Consider the following 25,157-nt stretch of genomic DNA (forward strand, 5'->3'; position numbering starts at 1 on the left):
TACAGGAGCCAGGCAAGGTGGTGCCTGTAGTCCCAGCTACCCTGGCAGGCATAGCCAGACCCTAAGGTTATTCTCCCATCACCTGCAAGATAGAGAAAGCATTTGGGAGAGCCTGGGTGGGGACACTGATTTGGGGAGCAGTATTCCTAAACCAAAACAAGCTTTTAAGAGTTGCAGATAAAAATGCATTTCCATTTTATTTTAAGAACTTTGAAAAATCCCGTAGGACATTTATCCTTCAAATTCTGATGTTTTTGTTATGAACAGAGACCCCGATTTATCATGGTATATCCTGCATAATTCCTGCATAACAGACTTATATAGCCATATAACTTTATATATCATAAATGACACTTTTAATGTGCAACTCTAACCTATGATTTTGTTACCTAAATAAAATCATTGTATCTGCCATACAGTAGCTGTTACAAAGGTTCCTACTGGTGGCTGGAAAGATTTTACACTATTGAAAGATGATATACCTTAAAGTAATTCCTTCTTTAAAAAGTAGCTAAAGCTGAAAATTATTATAGAAGTAAAGGAGAATATTCATGCAACATTTAGCCTAAAAAGACTTAAGTATCAGAAAGTTCTGGCAAAGATATTGGGAAAATGGATTGTTACTCGTTACTATGTTTCTCTGACAATTTCTAAAAACATTAACTAAAAAGAATATCAAGAATCACCATAATGACTATATATTCTGATATATATTGGCTTAGGATGGATATTATACTGCCATAAATACAGAGAAGTTTTAAAACAATCATGAACCATGAAAAAAAAAAATCTAGTCTTATGGTAATAGGTAATATGAGCTCCATTCCAGAGAAAAAAATTGAGATTAAAGTGGTTTTTTCAAAGACTAAAGAAGATTTAATTAGCAAAACTAAAACTAATTAATGAATACCTAACTCCAGATGGTATGCTCATATCACTGGTACTTCTTAACAATGATAATACACAAAACTTTTAAGTGTACTTATCAGCAGGTTTTATATGTTTAAAGTCTGATGTTTTATATGACAATCTGTGCACTGAAATCACTTTCTCTCTCAAGCCTTTTTTCCCCAAACCCACATTTTCTATTCAGTGCAATGTTATATTAATCACACTGTTTATTTTATTATTGACATTAAATGAGCCTAAGGAAAAAGAAATAACTACTGTACAGAGCAATATTTTGGGCTGTTGGGCTAAAAACTGGTTGTAGTTTTACTGACAAGCTACATATAAAAAATTTGAATATACACACCAAAACACTGAAAGGCAAATTCCAAATGTTCAAACTATTTTTAAATGCCCAATGTGATATTTATTAGGACACACACTGCTATACTTAGGAAGTACAAAAATGTGTAGTGAACAACAAGCTGTGTGTCACAGCAATAGCTATTGAAAGCTCTAAAGGTATTAGAGGAGATACTGTCAGCATAACGTAAGCTCTTAATAATAAGCATATCTGAAGAATGCTGTATCTTAAAATATTTCAATTCCTTTGGTTTCCAGTCACCAGTAGTGATTCAAAAATAATAATAATAATAATGGAAAATAATGTTTTACTGCATCTTTTTTGTTTGTGGGAAATAACAGTTTCTCTACCTAGCTTAGTACAAAATATAGTAACTGTTTTTCCTCACTGAACTGAGGTGAATTTTTAGTTAAGCATCTGCTCTGTATAGCAGGTCAACTCCTTCCTGGAAGGATCCTCAAAGCCTACTTGCAAATGTAATGGCACCAGGTGATTAAAATTTCATCAGTAAATATGACCAAGCAACTAATACCTCTGTGGCAGTCTAGCAGTTTAAGCCTCTCTATTTTCTACTTCTTTAATCAATGTCTGTCCCAGCTATAAAAATATATAATGATCTTCCATGTTCAGATGTGGGCTGCAAGGCCCAGAGGAAGATTATGCTTTTTGAAGCCTATTTTTGGTACAGGGAAAACTAGAGTTAATGAGGCATAATAAGCACAATTATTTTGTGTGTCATTACAATTTTATATGAAACACAAGGTAATCATCACCACAGAATGACCCTCAGTCTAACTGAAAAAGATGTGACAGATACCACCCACTTTTAACTTTTTTGTTTGTTTTTACACTTTGGGAGGCTTCCTTTGCTATAAAAGAACATTCAGATAATGAGAATTGCTTTATATCACTTGGGCTGCTCATTAAGTTGAAGGCAGAACATAGAAACACTTGTGTCTTTCCCTCCCTACGGTCAAAACATGCATACACCCACTTCAGAATCCATAAACTAAATTAGTCAGTCTTGCATATTTCTCCCTCAAGTGCTGACAAACTGTAACAAGGTACTTCTTGGATCACTTTAAAGTTATTTGAAATACTAGTCGTCACCAGAACAGCAGAATAAGACCAGTAAAGATGAAGCTAAGGCATCCCAAGTCCTCACAAGGACTCCTTCAGCCAAGGGATGGCAGCTGCCTGCCAAACAGTGAAGCAGCCAGGAAAGCTGGCACACACAGGGTAATTTGGAGGCAGCTTCACCATCTTCTTCTCACTTAACTCTCCCACGGTGCATTTTCAGGTTTTTTTTAAGAGATAATCCATGCTCATGCTTTTGAGTATTTTTCCCACATTGTCAGTGATTGACAAAAACAGCCTGGAGAAATGTAAACTGCAGAAAGGCTGTGGCTGCCTGCAGGAGTAGAGGCTTTCTCACCTGCAGCAGAACACGACTCTGCCTGAACTGCCTGCAAGGTACCCCTGAAGGGACCAGAAGAAAGTACCAGTGAGGTGATTATCACCCATTTCTTCCCTGAGGATTGAAGATGGAGAAGCTGCTGAATATGTTTGCCTCAAAGTCCCACAGTAGCAGATAAGATTATAATCTTACACATATCACAACACAGAGAACCTGGTAATAAACCACCACCACATGAGACAACTCCATTTCCAAAGCAGTTCAGCCACATTAGTACACAAATGCACCCATGCTAAAAGCCTGCCTCAACAAATGCCCTTATGACTACAGCACATCAGCTCAGTGTTGCACAGCAGTCAGCCATCAGTGCCATTCAGCCTGCTAGACCAGAATACAGATGGATCTGGAACAAAACACTCATCTTTTTCTTTAGTAAAGCTGGTCTTCACAGATTCCTATTTCTTTATCAGTTTCCACACCGTGAGTTTTTCGAGGGATGCCTCATTGCTTTTTAGATTATGACAGAAGCAGCTCTTGTTCAGAAGAAGCTCTTTGCAGGAGATGAGAGAAAAAGCAGAACTATCAGGGAAAATTATCCTGCTACTCCACAATTTTCAGAAGTAAGAAAATACTGTTGAGGAGAAACTTGCTACAAGCTGAGGAAAGCAGAGAAATGAGGAGTGACAGCTTCTTCTTAGTAGCCTAAAAATAAGGAAAACACTTCTCCACTCTACTGTTTGACTGAGCAGCCCATTGTCCCACTCTCTGAATAGCCTATTTATCACTAGAATTCATAAAACTAGAAAAAAGAGGCAAACAAAAATAAATTGTTTTTCCTATGTCAACCTCATTTAATTACTGAAGAGTAGTTTGAATTGTTGATCTCCTAATGCTTTGGCAGGATTGGCAGCCAGTCTAGTCCAGTCAGGCTTGCCTGACTATATGAGAAATAGAAAATGAAATTAGCATAGTCAAAGCCAAGGATAATTTTAGAAATATTTACAATAATGAATAGAGTTGGGTGACAGGTCACATTAGCTAGGGGTGTCGTATACCCAGCCTTGTTGCAATGTATGTGGGCTAGTAAATATTCAGCAGAAGTTTAACAGGATATTTTGAGCAGATTTATTTAAGTCAGCTCAGTCATGTCTATATCACTGCATGACATACTGTCTTTGCTTTTACACATCTTACAAGACACTTAATGTCAGCTTATACGGCAAGAAACCAGACGATCATGTACACACGAGTCTGTGCATACTGAGATGTGTAGATGAAAACAGCTCATCTTGTCTCCTGGGAGCATAATACCCAGTAGTCAAATTTCCAGACAATGCTGCAGCCAACCCTACTATTGGGCAAAAAGAAGCATGTTGTGTTTTTTTTGATCACAAAATCTTCCTCATTGCAAGCAGACAACTAATAATCTCTGGGCATCTCCACCAAGGACAAAAATTGAACATGCATTAACTAACCAAGTGCATACACACTTTTCTTTCCAAGGAATTCCAGTGTTTTAATATGAGTTTTATACTGTCACTAAACTTGTACCTCTCAGAGCTTCATATAATCACTCTGGTGTGCTGGCTCGCTGTTCAGTTACTTCATTTCCTGCTCTCCTGTGCTAGTTTTGAAAAAAAAGTAAAACAAATGGGATGTGCTTGTTCACAATTTTAAAAACTCACTTACTGCAGCAACAAGTTCAGTAATTTTCCTAGGGTGAGAAAGTATATGAAGAAGAGTTACAAAATCAGACTGACAAACTACTAAAATGCTGCTTTGCTGGGCATTTTATCTGTCAAATCTACTTTTTCACTCTCTATCAGCTCACAGGAACCACCTGCATTTGCCTCTTACTATCACAGCTTTTAGACAATGGCATGATACAGCTGTCTAATCAAAATGCACAAGTCTATTAGCAGATGACTTCACATTACATAAGGAGTTTCTGAGCAGAGCACTGAAAAAACTCAAGTACTCAAGCACTGTCAAATTTTTCTTTCACGGACAGGCAAAGCAATCCTTCTCAATTCTGATGAAGTGTGAATAAGGAAGGCTTAGTCAATGTCTACATTGCACTCACAGGTGATATTTTGGCCACTCATATAAACTTGCATTTGTGCCAGGAGCAGTACAGCCAGGCAGCATGGAGTCCAGGATCCAAGCTGGATCTGCCATACATGCTTGAAACCACACAGCTACAGCTAAACATTGTTACTGATACCTAAACTGGCAGGTTTACTACTGCCTGTTTGGATACCTTTACACTAGCTGTAGTCACATCTCATCACAGCATTGATATAACCTTTGAGACGTGGATGGGCAATGTTACAAATAGCTGATATTTACACATGAGCAGGAAGGCAAAAGTATTTGACAATAACTCTTTACAGTACTCGTAGGCAAGGGGAACTACAGTAATTTCCTAGGCTGAATTATACTGACCTCATTTCCTCATTTTTATTATGTAGTATTGACATTATTTGCATCAGATGAAATAAAGGAACAGCACTTCCCTGATGCTGTCCTTTACTACTTCTTATATTTTCTAATCAGAGAAAACAGAACATTTGGTTAACTCACAAAAAATGTTCATTAGCGTGCTATATACCAGATTCCAAATGGAAAAACACCAGGGTGGGCTTTATAATACTAATAATGCATCTTTAATTTCAAAACACAGAACTAATACTACTGAAAAAGAAAGTATCCCCTTACCTTAGGGTCTCCTTTTCTCCATGTCAATGCCAAACCTGTAACACCTAATCAAAACACATTCCTGCTTTTCCCCATTTTTTACTGATGGACATACCACTGCAACTCAAAATTACATTTCTTAAAGTATTCTCTTTAGATGTTGCTAGTAAAATCAGACAATTCAAAGGCAAAGATAGACAGGAATAAGTAAAACATTCACCATAAAGAGCAAAAATTACCTTTAGCAGGGTTTACTTTTATCCCTGACCTATACAGCATCTCCTCATTCTGCCAGTCCCCATTCCTGACAACAGTCTTGAGTCCATAGAAAACAATTAATGCAGCAGTGGAACAAAAAACCAAGTTCTTCAGAAAGCGCTTTTGGGCTTTGACATAAAGGGCCCTGACACCTACTGTAACCAGCAGGCAGAAGCCCATACTAGGAACATACAGCACACGCTCTGCTATTACAAAGCCAACATAGAAAAACAGGTTTGTGGCAGGAACGAAGGGCACTATTAACAAAGAGAGAGACAGAATGACAATGTTCTCGGTTGAAGGAAGCTGCAGTTTCTGAATTTCATGCTTTTTTAGGCCATTCTCTTCTTTTGATGCAAAGCTTGACTTCACCTCCAGTGTCTTGTACTCCATCTCTGGGTGACAGCTATGCCCATTAGCATTTTGCTTGCCATTCATTACAGTTTTCCCATTGAATTCTCTCTCATTGCTGGAGCCCTTCAAGCTAAAGTAGGCAAGGAGGAGGAGTCCTGCATAGAAGGCCACAGTGTGTAGATTCCTCCAGTCGCTGACTGCTTTTAGAAGAGGCACAGCATCCATAGACCAGTCAAAGCTGAGGGTATCTGGGCACAGCAACAGCCAGAGGTTCTTGGTTGGTAAGTAAAAGAAGGTCAGGGTACGTGTGAGAAAACTGTCTGAGTCAGCTGCTGGATTGTCAGAATTAGAAAAACTTGGGGGCCTGTTGCCCATCCAGTACAAGCGAACACCCAGCAGTGCAGTTCCCCAGGAGGTCAATAATCCAATGCTGAAGAACAGGGTCAAATTTTTTCTCTGAAAGAAAAAGAAAAAGCATAAATCAACACTAGGTATTTATTTGTGTAAATTATACACAACAAAGAATCAAGAAAATATCTGATAGAACTCTTTTTCAGTAATGGAAACAAACACAATAGATCTCCATCTCTGACATTTGGATCGCACCATGTTAGGGTACATTGTTGACCTACAGACTAAAGGAAATTACTCTTTCATTTAAGCTCTATCAAGAATGCATCACAGTCAAGCCTTCAGATATTTTAGGGCTGTCAGTCCTTGCTTAAGATTTAGTTGTATAATGCTTTTGAAACTCTTATTTTAGAGGAGTTTATGGAATCTTACATTAGATCCTATATAATCTTCTGGCTGTGACCGAAACACAAGTTTGCCTTAGCTAGATTTAAAGTCTGAAGGATGTTCCAGATCCATTTTCTTCAATCGAAGTCTCTCCTCGAGGCATTTCACTAGAGAACCAATTAAAATTTCCAAGAAAGCAAGAGACGAAAACAGACACAGATTCCATATTTAGGTCTGCTAGCTCCTACCTATTAACTTGGAGATTTCAGCTCTACCTACTCCAAATTCCCACTTCATTTTCTATAAAACACAAAATGTTTCACCTCCATATGAGGAGGAAGGGCTTCTTTACATTGAGAGTAGCAGAGCACTGGAACAGGCTGCCCAGGGATGTTGTAGATTCTTGTTCTCTGGAGACATTCAAAACCCACCTGGATTTGTTCCTGGACAGCCTGCTCTAGGTGACCCTGCCTTGGCAGGGGGATTTGAACTGGACAGTCTCCAGAGGTCCTTTCCAACCCTAACAATTCTGTGATCTCAGAGCCAAACAACACATCGGGGTTTTTTCCTCAAGCACACCATAATAAACGGTCCAAAACTTTTCACATCTTTATATGTCTCTAAGTAAAATTATGGAAGCACATAGCTCACTCCACCTACCAATGTCATCATGCTAGCAACTTGAAGGATCTGCACTTATTTATGGAGTAGCAGAACATTTTCCAGCAGAAGCTGCTTCTTGGGTAAGCTCTGCTCTCGATTACATGGGCACCCTAAATGAAAGCTGGTTTACATTACTCTCTCTCTATGTAAAAGCTAAAATATATGGGGTTCTTATATTTCAATTTCTCAGATGCCTTTTGTAAGGAAAGAAAAAAAAAAAACTATTTGCCAAATAGTTACAGATACAGATTAAGTGCTTTGATTATCTTTTCCCCATTATTACAAAGATTTATTTGTCAATAATTTTTCATTTAATTAGGTTTGTTTTTTCCATCTCACACTACACATTTGTGGGATGATTATTCAATGTTTACTTAGTTATTCAGAAGCAGAACCTAACAGTAGAATGCTTTATCTTATTTCTACAAAACAATTAATTTTTCTTCTTTGTGGGTGGGATCAACCCTTGATAACATAAATTACAGATGATTGCGTTGCTCCATTTTAGGTCAATTACTAAGTTTTCTACAGTTTACTGATATTTTCCTAAGAAGACGCATTCTATTAATGATAATTTATAGTTTATCTTTAATGTATCAGAAAGAAATTTATACATTTTCGCGTTTCTACAGAGTTCCTCCTTGTGAACTTTAAAACATTAAACATCAGTTAGATTCATTAATTTAGTTATGCTACATTATGGAATTTAATGGAGGCATTAGTAGGGAACTAACAAATTTATAATGGGAACATTCATGCACTTGGATTGTGAACATGTAAAAAATGCTGGCACTTTTTATACACAAAGTAAAGCCTGGGTCCAGATTTAATTTGCCATATTAATACCAGTTTGATTTACTAGCTTTTTTACATTCTGGATAATCCACAATGTTTTGGTAATATATCAGCCAAAATCCTCATCTACGCATCATGATAACTACTTTCCCTGGAAAGCCTATTAGAACAACTTACTTTTATTTGTAAGCTGGGTAATACCTTACAACTCACTTCACATACAGTTTCATCCATGCCTGCCAAAACTATTTAAATGCTTATAATGTTATAAAACGGTGTAATATAAAGCTGTTATCACTGTTATCACTGAAACTCCCAACTAAGTTTACATTTGGAATAAAAAGATTATTCAGATTTCATGGATTTGCATGTATGTCCTCACAGTAAAATCTCATGTCCCAAGTTTAACTTGTCCTTTCATTCTCATCATAGTTTTCTACATGACATTTTTTCTGTCCACCCTTCTGGCTCAATAATTTTCAAACTCATTTCCTTCAAACATACACATAAAACAACTCTCAAATAATAAGCATGACTTATTTGCTCTCTCATACATCCTTCTTATGAATCTCTTATGAAGAGGCTGCTAAAACAGAAAGAAGCTGGAAAGTAAAAGATAGTATTTTTTGTTTCTTTGAGTTAGAAATAGTCTATTCTGGAAGGCTATGCACCACTTGAAAGATTAAGATATCCCAAATATTAAGGAAGTGAAACTTGATTAACAGATGAAAAGTGAGCTTCCATAGACTGATTCGGCTGCTTTGTTATTTTGTTAATACTTACTTAACAACTGGAAGGAAATCTCACTTTTCTGAAGTCCTAACCATTGAACTTTTCAATTAAATGTCAAGAAAGTTCACATTACAAAGTTCTCTGACAAAACCACATGAGTGCAAATATGCTATTCCTCATGGATAATAATGAAACCTACTAAAATTTTCAGGTCTTTCTCATATGTTAACCAAATACTAACAACTAGAAATTTGTCTCTTGCTTCTAACCCAAAAATTGTTAACAATCTGTAGCTTAGAGCTAATCAGTCTTCACCACTGGAGTAACTATTTGCAGCCTCTCTTTTAAGCTTTACATTTAAGGTCTGTAATATCTGGATCCTCACACTTGTAGGTTTTACAAAGAAACAAAAATTATCCACATACATGATTGGTGTCATGCTGTAGCAAAACTTTTTTTTACTATTTTTTAATCATTTTACAAGATTTTCAAATGAAATATCTAAGCACTCACTCATTGAGCTCAGAGATATCTGAGTAGGTTTAGCACCTCAACATAATCATCATTATTCATCATGCTGTAAGGCACTAGTCAAGTGGAGACTGAGCTCTGGTAGATTCTTAAACTCAGTTAACTGACATCAGGAGTGAAGTGCAAATTTCCTGTTGCTGCCTCAGACAAAAATGGTTTGCATTCTTCCCCAGATTTCACACATGGATCTTTTCAATAGTCAGTAGCTTTACAACCTTTTAAAATTACCTGCAAGTTAAGGACAGTTAGCAATAACATGTATAACACTGACACACCATTGTGAATTTTCAGATTTCAGAGGAGGCTTAGTCTAGAGGCAAGAAAAATCTGTCCCTAACACTTAAACATCTGTCACAACAATTAAAATTATGATGCCTTTTTCCTTTCTCTGTTTTTTTTTTTTCGTTTTCAGTTTTCCAATCTCACAGACAGTATTGGCCAGAAGGGAAAGACAAATTCATTCTCCTTTTTTTCCTCTCTCAACATTCATGATTTTTGCATAGCTTTTATCCCTCAGTGCTAATATAGTCAAAGATAAAGGTTTAGCACATATTTTTGCTTTACTTTCTTTAAGGCTTTGGAAGAAAATCATTCCAGCAATTTATTAAAATTAAATAATACCCCAGTAGACTTTTGCCTGCAAAGGAAGTGCTTTCAAAATGAACTCTGCTCAGACAAGCACTTTCACTAGTAACTCTTCTGAGCCTCCTGACAGCCTGTGCTACTCTGATCTGATTGTGTACATTCAGTGCAGTCCAGGAGCTGAAGAGATCCTCTGTAATGCTTGGCAGAAAGGATTTGGATTACTATACTCACGAGTCCTAATCCAGCCCATCTGCCATACGTTTTGACACCCCCATAAATCCTCTAACCTTTCATAAGTAGCCATTTTCATCTGAGGAAAAAAATGAGCACTGATTTAGATCAGATTTAACATATCTCCTGCCTGCTAACAGGCAAGTACCACCACTGCAATTTTAGTCTTTCTGACTTTAGAAACCTTTTTCATCCCCCTACCAAAATCCATCTGCATGACCCACCCACATTGCACATTTCCCTTGCATTAAATCCTAATTCCTCACTTCATTATATTGCCCTTAAATAAGGCACTGCAGCAGATTTCTTAATTGGGCAGCCACTGCCAAAACTCAGTCATCACCTAAGTGGTATCCAAAGCATTTTCAAAAGACACTCTTCTTTTAACCTCACATTGTCCATTTCACAAACAGCATTAAATATGGCACATGATTGAGACAGTCCAGAAATCAGAATCATCACACAGAAAATGTTATTCTTAGAACTCAGGAGATACAGTGATGAAAGAAGATGTGTCATCAGGGATTACTCACAGGAGTTTCTTTTCCAAATTAGAGTTCCTTAAATATATGTTGGCTTGAAAACTGGGACTTCCAAAAGCACTAAAATGCTGCCAGATCACTAGACTTACAGCATCTTCTTCCCACCCTAGGTAGAGGTTCCTGGATAACAGATCTGCCAAGTTGGAGCCAAACTACAATGCAAAAACAGCTCGCCACCAGGAATGAAGCTATTTGCTACAACTCCTGCTGGGCCACAGTACTGAGATGGAAGTGGCCTTTAACGCTGCCTGACCACCTGCCCTGTTAATTCCTGCTTGCATGACCCACTAAATGAGGTTTACTCATATTCACTGGTGATGCAACAACTGACCTGAAGGTATGTTTTACCTCAGAGTTGGAACTCTGTCAACAGGTTTTCCAATATTGGGATCAACTGTGCATATTTAATGACATTTAATTCTAGTGTTAAGACCCCACACAATTTTTCTCCAACAAGGAAGTGCATTCACAAAACAGCTAAAGATTATCTGTACATAGTTTTATTGTAATTAGCCTGTAGCACAAGTTAAACAGTCATTATTACTACTGACTTGCCTTACATTAATTAGAGTTATAAATACTAGCATTTAAAATTGCCAAAGTCTTACTCTAAAATCCTTCATTCTTTAATATGGATTTTGAAGTACCAAAACAAAAATAAAATAAAAAATCCAAACTCACAAAGACTCTAACCTCTCCATTGAAAAATAGCTATAAGGACTACAGGGGAAAAGATAGACTGCATTAAGATCAGAATCTGCAGGAATGACTGGAGATAGTACAAGAGCAGAAGGACTTGATACAGACAGGAGAACACAACAACAAAGCCTTGGAGAAGCAGATAAAAGATAACTTAGGCCAACAGAAGTCATGCAAAACCTAAGCAGGACACCAGCTCAGCTCTGCAAAGCTGACAAAGCAAAACAATGATATCACACTTAAAAGTGGGGCTCAAGGAAAAGCCACCTGAATAGGACACTGGGCACTGAAGACCACTAAAGAAGACCCCAAAGAACCATAAAAGGACTTCTGATAAGGGCTGTGACTACATAAATAATGTACTACATATATATCAAGTAAGTGGGGATAGCTAATGATTAGTGTGCATGATAAGAATTCTGTTTACCCAGCTATCAGGAAATGTTGAATTAGTGGAAGGATCCTCCAAATTCCCAGCACTGCAATAAAGAATGCCTACTTTGTAATACTCAAACCCTTGTTAGGAAGTTTATATTTGGCCAATTACAGTATGAATATATAGCAGTTTGATAAAACTTCACGATCAGTGCGAGGAAAGGCTTCCTGTAAGTCCACATAACTAAATGCTGTGTAACAATGGTGATGCTATGGCTATCTACCCAGAGTTATTCCATCTATCTGCAGCAGCAAGAACTTTACACAGGAGATTAGAAAGACATTGGGACCAAAAGACATTCCTGGACTGCCAGATTGCTCAGGGATGTCTGAGCTGTCCAGCATCACTGTTACGAGTGCACAGGTAGGCAGCTGGTCATCATACCTGCATTTCCTTTAACAAGTACTGTCTCACTCAGAGGTTTTACAGCGAGGGAAGAGTGCTGCACTTTCCAGACTAGACAAAACACTGAGTGCTCACTGAACACACAAGTACGTTCAAAATTATTTTGAAATAACAGAGAAATGTTAAGAAAAATAAACTTGTATAAACGGCAGGGGCAACACTGCTTAAAGGTACACAAGTAAGAGAAGTGGAGCAAGTAATTGGCTCATCTTCAGAGAAGCATAAGAGATCATCACAGATCACAAACAACTCTATTAAACCACAGCTAGAAAGGTAAACACTGTACTTGTACTGAGGCTACAAATGAAAGCACATCCTCCGAGATACGTGAAGTAATCCGTCCACTCTTCTCAATACTAATAAATCCTAAAAGGATCTGGTTCCAACACAGATCTTTCTGAAATAAAAAAGGAACTGAATAGAGCAACACAACACAGTAATTTGTTTAAGTTCAAAGGGAACCAAAGGAAGATTCCAGCTGTGTAAAATGGAATCAGTTTCCTTCTACCACTGCCACACAGACTACAAGGAAGCAGGTCAGTCTTATAGATGAGTGGAACAGCTGAGGTGGGGGGCACAGTTCAGCTCTACACCTGAGCAAATGGATCAGGAGACCTGCAGAGCCCCAAGGAGAAAGGAAGCCTTGCCCCAGTCTCACAGGGAACACAAAAGCTGTACCTGGGAAAACAAAAGCTGGCCCATCCTCTTGAGTAACAAATACACATGAAAATGAGTAGCAACAGCTAAGGCTCATGATATAATTTATATCTCCTTTGTCACATTAAGTAAATCTGACCTGACAATACAATTTACTAAAGCTCTGCTTTTGGAATAGATAGATATGCAGTTTTTCTTCTTAACTGCTTCTTCTCCTTTTCTATACCATGTTCTGCCCTGCTTATGGAAAAAGAAACAAAGAGCTGGCTGGCTCCAAAGAGCACAGACTGCAATCCTACCAACCTAACACAAAAAATTGTAATTTCATGTTTTCTAAATTAATAAGAGGGCAATAAAGGAAAATTAAAGCCTATGAAGTGGTTTAATATGCAGTGAGAGGAAAACACACACTGTTAGAATGTAAATAGACAAATAGTGACCAATGGATTTTATGACCAAAATGTCATTAAATTCCAGATTAAGCCTCTAGCAACGACTAAGCAACTTTACCACCAACTAGAAGAACGTCATCAATAACCAACTTCTGCACATGGGATAAATAACAAGTTTAGGTTTGACGGAACAACCTCTCTAGGTGTAGCAGCTATCAGCTGGAAGCCCATCAAGTTTACAGCAGTCAGTTGCTACAGTGGATAAAAGGATTTTAGAGTGGATAAAGGATAACAACCAGCATCTTATGTGCGGGTTTTGCCATTTTTCTGTTTGCCTACTGAAAAAAAAATCAAGGTGTTTTGTTTTACTTGTACTTTTAAAATATGTCAAAAGAGCCAGCAGCAAAGTAGTCTTGAAACTATACTCCTAATAAAGAAAAACTTTTCAATTTTTTAATATTTAATTGTAATTCTTCTAGTAAAGCTTTAAAACCTACAACATTTCAAAGAGAAACACAAGTAGTACTGAAAGTTCCATGCAAAACACAGAGCCTACTTATTAGCTCAGAAGGCATACTATTAAGGAAGATTCATTTAAGATCAAGTAGACTCTTATTTCCTTAAAAAATATTTCAAGTTGATTGTTGTGCAGTTATTTTATTTTCAGATCTAGCAGTTTAACAAGATAAGGAAAAGATTGTTAAGTGACTCAGAACCTATCTGTGGGACAAACTGAGGCTAGGTTGTAACTAAAATGTTGTTTTAAAAAAACTCACCTTCCTTCTACAATCACAAAATACATTTATTTATGAAAAGGCACCATAGGATGGCCAAAAGACACTCCAAAGTAGTTAAGTATTATGTTGGAACACAGTACCCTTTAGGAATAGGAATAAACTTCACAGTATCAGCCACTTACTGGGCATTTATTTCAGATGCAGTGCTTATTATAATTAGCAGCCTGAAGGACATCTCCTGCAGTCTGGATGCAATCTGTTTAACTACTCATTTTTCTATGCTCCCCTAGGATCACAGTTTAAAAACTGGGTAGCATGAAGAACTGGAGAAGCTAAAGGCAACACAGCAATGACTAACAGTCTTGGAAAGCCTTAACAAAAGTGAGAACGACATACCTTCGAGATTCAAAGTACCACCAACAGCACATGAAAGGTAATTCACAAAGAATGGTGACCAACAGTAGGTCACCACTATTGATGAAAAGCTTTGCTCCCAGGTGTACTGCCAACAACTTCTCCCAAGCTCCTAGTCAAAACAAGCAGTCTGAAGCACACCTACATGCCTCCTTTCTCACCTAACCTAGTCTTGCCTCCCATGTAGCTAACCAAGTAGTTATGAAGCACTAGCAGTTAAATTCTGGATATATGGGCTTGAAAGTTTGAAGAGAAAAACACTGGAATAAAAAAACAAAAAAACAACCCCAACCACCAAAAAAACCCAAAACCAAAGAAGCAAACAAACAGCACCTCAAAAAAGAACTTCAATGAACAACCTTTGTAAGACCTGACCAGTAAGTACTGCAATCTTAAGGAGCAAGACAGAGAAAACTACCATTTTAATAAGAACTTAATTTGTTCCCCTTTTTCATTAGATTGCAAGCTTTTTAATAGAATTGGTTATGATCAAAGACTAATTTAAAGAAGATAGAGATTCGTGTTTTCTATGTTAATTACTGGGGAAGCTTTTGTATTCATTCCCTATGGAACACACTAAACAGAAATGGCAATGAAAACCTATATGAAAATGAATAGAGAAAACAAATTAAACTTTTTGCAGCAGTCTTGGCTAACTACATAAGTAATTACTGCTCAATGATAGCGAAGAGTGTTGCAAAGATATCACAGGAGTAAAAATGCTCAAATATAACATTTAGGCAATAATTAAAACTACAAACACTTCAATGGAAAATTTTCTCAAAAGTATTTTTGATAAAAGCACCAGAACACCTTGAATAGGATGCCCTCTACTTTGGTTCCCTATACATGAAATATGAAGAAAACAATATAAAAAACATTGGTGTTAATTTCTTTCTCCCCTTATTCTAGGGATCCTTTTATGGTGTATTTAAAAGGATATTTAAGCATAGCCTTTTAAAAATACAAAGTGCATTACTAGAGCCTGAATCAGAGACAGAGTAAAAAGTAAAGCATTTACTGACCTCCATATTACAAAACCAAATCTTCAATAATTCAGATAAAGAGAGATTAAAGATGCTGAAGCAGAATATGGATGACAAAACTTACTTCATGATGTGGAATGTCATTACTCTCCATTAAGCTAATGTGAAGAAATGAGGCAGTTAGTAGAAACCTCCTGTGAACCAATACAAAGATACTTCTCAACTGTTAGGGGGTGAAGTACTAAAAATAGGTCAGTTACTGGTACTGTAAGAGGTGTGCTGAAACCCTTAACCAATTACACTAAACTTACTTGAAAGCCTGCACAGTTATCTTGTTTAGCTTAAAAAAAATAAGATCTTTAATAATTCCTGTGAGGTAATGATCTGTGATCAAATAAGTCTACCTGTAAAACAATCCAGCTTCTCTGAAGGAAATGAAAACTTACATACTCTTTTAGAAGAAAGGAAGAAAATTATTTTTTCTTAAATACATTCAGTACCATTTTGAGAATGGTACTGAATGTATTTAAGAAAAAAAAATTATTTGTTTTAAACATATTTCTCATTTTTTGTTTTAAACATATTTCTCATTTTTTATAGACAAAATAGAAGAAGAGAAAGAATGCAAACAGAAATCATGTTGCCTGCATGTACTCATCCACATTTACACACACAAACAACACACAGAGCTAGCCTTGGTAATTCCTGGTTTGTTCAGGTCCAGTGCATTACAAACATGTTTTGAGCATCAAGGACATAAATGCAGCAGTCTTTCCTTAGCACGGCTCTGGTGCAAAAAGCCAGCTATTCTTAAATTCATTCCATTCTCACTAATGAGTGGAGTTTGGAAGTGCAGTATTTTTGAGCCATAAAGAGATGATTTATAATGAGAAGTCACTCAGTAGGAAGGCTCAAGTACAGCACTCCTCTCTGCAAGTTATCATAACAGAAAGCTATTTAATGAGTGTGGGTTTCTTCAAGAATTCAAAAAAGGCAAGATTTGGAATAGGATGTGTTACATTATGCAGACACTCACATCACTGAACATTGCTGCTACAGTAAAACCACCAAAAGAAAAATCCTCAAAGTTGTTCCTATTTCGAGTTTTTGGCTCATTTTTTAATAAGTTCTTTCAAATGTAAAACATGGATCTGTAGGGATTAGCAGACAGACACAATTCAGTATAAAAAGATTTAGTAAAGTTTAATTAACTAAGCTAAGTTGCCTAAGGTCAGCCACTCCACAGAGCAAACAAGAAAAAATTGTGGCCTGAAGCAAGACATTTGTTTGGCAAAGACACAATGAAAGACCAGAGAGGTACCCTAGCTCAGCAAGCTCAGGAGAGGCCTGAGTTACCCACAGGTCCCTGCTCTGTGCAGCACTCTCCCCTGCAGGAGAGCACTAAGGGTGCTGATGACTCAAATTCAGTTACACACAAATCTGAAGCCTCCCCTTAATCCACCTCCAGACCAAAGCTACATCCACCCTCTAATAATGACTTAAAAATAAATACATTTTCAGTAAACTATATGCCATAACCTTTATGCATGTGATGGGGACATAACAGCTTTGCATGCTAGAAAACATCCACCTTGGCTTTCAGATTAAACTATTGAGTTTGCTAAGGAAGGATGCCAGCAAGAAGGTGGGAAGAAGACAGTGGAGTACAGTATGCCAGAATTCTTAAGATCAAAATGTAGGCATAACTGACTCAGGCTGCATCTTTCTAATGAGTAAATTTAGATTGTGGCTTCTTGACAACTGAAGAATTTAAACAGTAATTATGCCTTGGGAACTTTCTTGTTTCTTTTTTCCTAGTTTCCAGAGTGACCTGCTCCTTGTGCGAGTGACATTGTGTCAGCCCAGTGGAGGGAGCAGCATATAAAAGAGGGAAGCTGAAGAAAGTGGTTAACTTTGTTAATCCATGACTGCTACCAAAGAGGCTGCCTATCAAAATGTGACTTCCAAGAATATCCCTAGGACAATTGCAATCTTCCATGCATGGTAAAAAAACCACACCCATCCCTGCTTCTTCAGCAAACTGAGACTTATAACAGAAATATTTGAGAACAGCTATAACTGTTACACCTCAAGAAGTAATATTTCATTTTTCTAAGTCTTGAAAAGTAGACAAGTCCCACTGAACAGAAGATACACAGTCTATGTTAAAACAAAAAGTCCTTGAGCTATCATGCGCAAAGAAGGATTACATGGCCACAAAATTCCCTCCCACCTGACAGTCTTAAATATTCATTCTACACCAGCGGCTTGTTTTCAGGGTCACTACACAGGTTACCTAGATGTCATGACATTAAAGGTCCAAATTTCTGAATTTTTCAGAAAGCTGTGACATATTTCCTTGTCCCTTGGAAGTATGCACATCTTCAGCTTCATGATAATCCTCAGACAGCAGGATGAACTTCACTGCTGTGTTTGATGGCACTTCAAACCATCCGCCCAACCCACAGATCCTTCGTCAGCTCATCATTCTCCTGTCAAAAGCACCTTAAGTCTTCCTATGAAACCTTCTTCATCTCTATCTCATAGATGGTAGTGACACTCAAATCACTCCAGAAAGTGAAAATTCTTCAAAGTTTTGCTGAAAGTACCATGACAAAATGCACCTGATAACAGATCAAGATGATGCTTCTGTCGCCAGCTCTGACACAGATATGCTGACTGATACTAAGCAGATTGCTTAACCACCTTCTGTCTCCTTTTGCTCTGATACTCCCATACTGCCTCTAAATTCGGATACTGTATTCCTAACAGTATTAGGAATTTGTAATTATGCTTTCTATGGAATTTAAGAAGGTTCTGCCCCTAAATAAGTATCTATTATACAAATAATTAAGCACTACAGACAGCAGTGAACTCTTTTACTGTGTGATCTGGAAATTGTCATCCAGCATGCTTCTGTTGCATATTTATCCAGCCTATATAGCAGCTGCCAATGACTTTATTTTCATCTTTCTTTGCTCCTCACTCCTTTCCCTGTCTGCTTCTGCCAAACATTACCCTGAAATGCAACAATGCTTTTCAGAATGGTGCTGCCCACCATTTTATACTCAGTGTGCTGTAAAATCTTACAGGATTGAACACGGCATCCTAGGAAGTGCATGTAAATATTCACAAACTCACAGAATAGTTTGGGTTGGAAAGAACCTTTAAAAACAATCTAATTCAACACTCCTGCAATAAGTAGGACCATCATCAACTAGATCAGGTAACTTACAGCAGCAAAAAACTCAGAAGTTGCTAGTCATTCATGTTCTTCTCAACTTTGCCAATCAATGAACAAAATCCATTTCTTGACATTGCTTAGAGAAAAAAAAAAATGAGAATAACCTTAAAAGACTAGGGATAATCACACATTATGGATTTACCTGGCTAGCAATATTCATTTTAGTGATGAAAAATCTGACTGAAAAGACTAATATTTTAAATTATGTACCTACAATTTTCATTAAAATTCCTTCTTGCCTCCAAGAGTACATAAAAATCATTAGCCAAAATAAATTCCAGAGCAGAAATGACAATTGCTAATTTTTTCAGGAGTCTCTATGAAGGGACCTTGAAGTTTTTCCAGTTATTAAAAACTACATCTTTCACAATTCATATATCTAAAGAGAAACTAAACTCTAAAGATAACCTTGTAGTAGAATCTGTAGTTCTTTGAAACAAACTATGTATTGTTGGGTTGTTTGTATGAGGTGATTTCTGAGATTAATGGTTTTAATACTAAAATGATGAAAACTATGAAAATTATATAAATATCACAATGATGAAAATTCATTTTTAATCACCTACCAGCTTAAAAGTATCAACATTTCAAACATTTGAAAGTGAAATGCCTCTAAAGTAAAGAGGGTCCACAGAAACCACCACTTTGTCAAGGCTAGTCTCCAAGTCCCTCAGAAACCTTACTTGTCTTAATTTCACCAACAGAAGTAAGAAGACAATGTGTTTTCCTTCCTTTTGCTCAGTAATTTTTCAGAATTATGGAAAACCCTCCTTTTTAAGAAGAAAACCAGAATATCCACGTTTCAGTCTCTATGCATTATCTGTGACAGATTCCAGACTATACAGACATTCTCTTCCAAAGCCTGCCACAAGTGCACATGATTTGAGTCCTTTGTTTTGGAGGAGACCTGAGCTATGCCATCTCACTGAATAAGTATTTCAGTATCTATTTGAGCATATTCTCATCGTTCAGAGCTCACCATGCAGTACAGCAGCCCTGGTGTGCTAGAGCACAAGAAAAATAAAACATCCTGACGACAAAGAAGGAAAGATGCATGGTTGGACAGGCTTTACAAACACTCTGCTCATAAACTGGTTATTGTATACCTAAAAGGAGGTAAGGATGGTATGCAGGGATCCAGTTTAGCTGCAAGCAACAGATGAACAAGACCTTAAGACACAATTTTTCGACTTGGGTAATGCGATAGTATAGAATCAATTGTGTCCCTACTTCCTCCTTTGCATCCTGGCCAAGGTTTACATACTTTCCACATACTATAAGTATAAACAAAGAGGAGTTTAAATCAAGAGTTAAATTATGAAGAACACCTCCTACTGCCTGCAACAGGCCTCCCTTGGACTAGAGCATGAACAGCTGGGCCTGACCTCACTCCAGTCAAACCCACAGTCAGACTTTGAATCTTATCACAGAAATAAGTGGAAGGCTAGAAAACCCACTTCATTTTAATTTTTGTTACTTGCTTTCTGAAATCCCAGATTAAAGAGGTTTACATTCTTAAGCACTGGCCAAAACCATGATGACTACATATATCAGTTTGGTTTGGGGTTTTTCCTGTGAAAGCTGAGATTCTCACTGGGACAGATGTTACGAGTGCGTAGCTCACCGCTCACAGTCTATCGTACGTGTATGTTTTGTTAAAGGGCTGTGGCTTGTCAAAAGAGCTCTGAGCTCCTTGTCTTACTGGCTGCTTGTCTCACCAGGCAATTATGCACTGGTTCAACAGGATGTTGGGAAGGAAGAGGGAGCTTGCTCTCAGAGAGCACCAAACTGGGAAATGCTGCTGCAGTGCAGGGCTCAACAGGGAAAACTGGGGGAAGCAATGAGCCACAAGGATGGAAATACAAGGCTTGAGAAAAGAAGGAACCACAACTCAGAGACAACTGAAGCCTTTTCTAGAGACCTACAGGAGACCACAAAAATCCAACAAGGGAAAAATAAGAGTCTTTTCCCTTTCAAGGATGACAGTACACAAGGATTAAACCTGCTTTCAAAGACAATTATTTGAATATACACCACACAGCAAATCTGCTGTATCTTTCATGAGTTTCTACTTTATTTTAATATTTATATTAATAAAAATACAAACACTAAAAAAGTTTTAAAGATTCTTGGTGCATTCTCTTTAATGGAAATATCCAGACAGGGCATTGCTCAGAGCTCTGAGATGGCATTACTGGTCTAAGATCTAAACCAGAAAATGCTAAGAAAACTGACACACAATTTGGAACTGCATGCAGTTCTTTCTCAAGATGCAGAGGTGCTTTCTTTTGTACTGTCAATAAACTATTCTTTCTACAGGGAGGTTCCCCTTTGTTCTAAAAATGACACTGACCCTGACAGAAAGAAACCTTATTAAATAAAAGGCCAACTTGTCTTTATGAGAGATTTGATTTTTCAAATAGAAAAGATCAACCAGCATACAGCATTTTGAAGCTAACAGCAAAACCCTTCAATTTCTCTAAGGTCACAAGCAAAATCAACGTAGGAGGAAATTTAGCTCCACAGAGAGCAGAGATTAAAAAGCATGTCCAGAAAGCTGCACTGCAGTGCCTGGGATCTAAGCTAGGATACAGCCCTGGAAGGGTTTCCACCAGCCCAGGACGGCAATGTCAGTGTGCAGATGCTGAGTACGCTTGTTCATGACCTGCCACTTCCCCACCAGATTCAATTATTGCTTTTGAATCAGTTTCTTAAAGGACAAGAACTTAATAACCAATTTTGACTATTTAAGAGTCCAACTTTACAAAAAACCCAAACAAACAAACAAAAACCCAAACAAACAACAACAACAAAAAAAACCTGAAAGAAATGTAACCATAAAAATCTTCGATCAAATGTCTGTTTGTTTACAAGTGGTTCAGGACATCAGCAGATTAGTTCTACAAACACAAGAGTGACAACAGGGGCAGCTTTATGAGGGGGAGGGTGGTGAGACAGCAGAAATGTGCATTAAGATTTCTTTAAGTTACTGTGAATGTGTACAGAATATTGTAGGATGTCTAAAGATTTTGCAGGAATAAAGTTCTTTACTAGAAAGGAGCACAGATGAGTAGAAAGTGCTTGAGCTTTGTTTTTTGAATGCCCTAATTTGTTCATTTTTACCCCAAAGCTACCTGAAAGCTGCATTTTAGGCCAGTCTGTCTCTTGAATATTTCCCAATTACTTACAAAGCCAGAGAGCAATGGATTCACAGAAGGGTAGTATCTAACCTTTTCTGATGATGCAGCTACTATTGCTAGAACAGTTGCTAACTTCTTGGAAGACAAATTTTCTTTTATCCCACAATTGCAATTCATGTAGAATTCATATTTTAAAATGTTATTAATGCTAAGCATGCTGTCCCTCCCATAGCTATAGCCTAGAAAAGTGATACAGAAAAGGTTTTCCTTTGTATGTTAAAATACAGACTTCCAAATTGTGAAAAGAAATAAAAAACAAAAAATGCAATATGGCTAGCAAGAATTTCAGCATTGTTTATGTTATGTTGTCTTTCTGTGACAACATACATAGTGAATAAGAAAAGGCTTGTGAAATTGAGAGCATGCTTTAATGAAAAACACATTCAGATGAAGACTTATGGATATATAAGTATGGTTAGAAAAGGAAAATCAGCAGCTAAGAGACACTTTATTCTTGAAATTTCATTTAAAAAAGACTGTGTTCCAGACAAGCCAGTTTGACACCTCTGCACAAGCATGTTTCAGTGCCATCTAGCTAATGCTTACGTTATCCTTGTGCAGTGGTGCAAGTTCTTTGTTTTCCTACAAATATCCATCCTTCAGTCAAAAAAAAGAAAAAAAAAAGAGAACTGGCATATTGGTTTTTCTTCAGATCCATCAGTGTGTTGAAGCATAAAGAATTTGGGTTGTTTTTGAAATACTTGAGCTTTGATGTATTTATGTGAGGAATGTTAAAAATGTAACCCCTAAAACCCTTTATGCTGTGACTGAGCTCTTGATCTGGACAGATCCACATGACTGAGTACTTTAAATACTGCTCTTTCAAGTATAAACATATTAGGTGTCACTATGCAACCCCTCTGTTCAACTGTTTTATGCCAGACATTAATGGAAGAGTTGAGAAAAAAAAAAAAAAGAAAAAAAAGGAAGACTATTTCAGTTTGTTTTAATAAATGCATAGAGTATTGATTTCTGGAGAAAAGATATTCTTAAAACCAAGAGAGGAATGTATTTTGAAGAATGGTATGCTTTAAATCCTCTGAAAATTCATTTTGCCTCTGCCATAGTAAAGGTTTCCACATAAGAAAAGACATTTGCAGTCCTGAACATGTCATTGTGGCTGTGTTTACACCAACTAAAATTGCTCAAGCTCTTTCCAAATTTTAATCAAAATTGCTCAGATTAAAGTAATTTGACAGGCTGACAATTCTCCTTCCATCCCAAAACAGTTGGGAGGAAAAATTGTTTCCTTTGACTCAGCAATGTGATTTTGTATACTCTAAAAATCATAGTTAAATCATAAAGACCCAGTTTAAAATCCTTCTGGCTTGTAGGTGTATTTTTCAAATGTCTTTAGAACTACCAGACTAGCCAGGATATATCTGCTAAGTTATCTGTTAAAACACTGAAAATCTCAGAAAATAATAAATCTATAACCAAAATATGCTTGTTTTCCTCTGCACAGTAACTGCATTTTGGATTGCAGACTGTGAGAGCACGCAAAATGAATAAGCTCAGAAAAAAAACCATCAGCAGTTCCAAAACTCTGTTAGTGAAGTGAAGTGAAAAACAAACAAACAAAAAATCCACCAAGAAGTTGCAAAGTTGCAAAAGCATCAAGTCCATGGTTAGGGATCATCCTACCAAGATTAAATGCATGTACTAGATAATTCTGCAATAAAGTAACTCTTTTAATCCTATGTTCTTTTTTTGATAATATTTAATTAATTTCTCTTCACATACCTAGTAAATCTTTTTACCAGTAGTTTAACGAGTTTCTCAAAGGGCATTGCAAAACTTTTCAGAAAGGATAATGTTCAGGAAAAATAAGACGTCACTGAACCAAACATGGGTGGGATCAGGATGAAGTACAGGAACTTGCTCCTGGGACCTCTTGTGTTTCCTTCAGCTGAGCAAAGCAGGATCTAAAAGCTTGCTCCAGCAAAGTGCTCTTTCCCTCCTCACCCTCCCACGACAGTCCCAGCTCTTCTGCTCATGCCACTCAATACCTTGACTGTCAGTGCAATTCAGACCCCTCTTTCTCTCCTCACCCTTCCCACCAGCTGTCCCAACTCAAACTCCTTCTTTAGCATCCACCTGGGACAGCTCTTCCATCTGAAGATTGGTAAGAAGTATGGGAAGAGCAGGACAGGGCAGCAGTAAGCATGACAAGGCAGAAGGAGCTTTGCAATGCATGTGTGTGATAGTGAAACAACTCCCCCTGAAAAAAATGGGCTGGTAAGTGGACTAAAGATGAGGTGTTCAGCACAGTGACATTTTTGGTAGACCATACTGCTTTAGACTGAAGAACAATTTCAGATGCTGAAGGCAGAGAGAGCACAGATACAGTGAATTGGCAGGAATTTGGCTGGATGAGCTACTAGAATAACTACTTATGAGCTCTCCCATTCTGCTAGGCATACAATCTCACCAACACCTAAACAGACTACATTTTTTTTCATTGATTTGGGGGTTTTTAGTGGTTTTGGTTGGTTTTTTTACTATTGCAATTGTAAATTTATCTGGTTGAATAAAGCAACTGTTCTTTAGCTGACCATGATAATTTCCAACTGAAAAAACCATCAGCTTACACAGATCTCCTTTTGTGAATTAACAACCTTCATTGTTTCATTAACATCACCTGCTTAGGGATAAGCCTGAAAGTTTCCAGCAGGGTCTGAAGAGGGTTAAAACAGCTTTGAGAAATCCAAGCTTAGCTTTTGGGGTGGATAAACAAATGAAGAATGAGGGAAGCTACTTGGAGATATTTCTGGTTGACTAATCGTCTTTGTGTTATCCCAAGTCAAAAGTTTCCCCTAAGCCTTCCCTGGTCTGTACATCTGAATTGTAAAGAGACTGAAAAAAAAAGTATTATTGGATATGTAGTCCCAATCATTCACCCAACATAACTGATCTCAAAGTTAACTCACATCCTCCACTGCATCTAGAAAATAAAAACACATGGTGAAGAACATGAGGTGAGAACATTCCGTACTGTTGACCTATGCTTGATATGAAAACACTGAAAGTTACTGAATGTCCACAAGAGTTGCACTTTGCAAAGCAGCATCTCTCTGCTGAGAGACTGACCAGCCAGTTGTTCTCACAAGCCAAGCCATCTGGGACAGTGCTGAGCCCACCTTTTTACCTAGAGGGAGTTGTGCAAATGGTACTTGGCCACAGAGCACTGTT

The 25,157-nt window shown here is 37.4% G+C and overlaps 1 protein-coding gene across 1 annotated transcript in view; it reads right to left on the reverse strand.

Annotated features, from left to right (window-relative positions):
* Nucleotides 1-25,157, reverse strand: part of TMTC2 (transmembrane O-mannosyltransferase targeting cadherins 2) — a 233,832-nt gene that overhangs the window by 91,141 nt on the left and 117,534 nt on the right. The window contains exon 3 of the mRNA XM_054631557.2: nucleotides 5,606-6,434. Within this exon, the coding sequence (XP_054487532.2) occupies nucleotides 5,606-6,434 (829 nt within the window). The remainder of the gene's footprint in view (nucleotides 1-5,605; nucleotides 6,435-25,157) is intronic.

This window comes from Agelaius phoeniceus, chromosome 5, assembly GCF_051311805.1.
Source record: "Agelaius phoeniceus isolate bAgePho1 chromosome 5, bAgePho1.hap1, whole genome shotgun sequence".
Classification (NCBI taxonomy): domain Eukaryota; kingdom Metazoa; phylum Chordata; class Aves; order Passeriformes; family Icteridae; genus Agelaius; species Agelaius phoeniceus.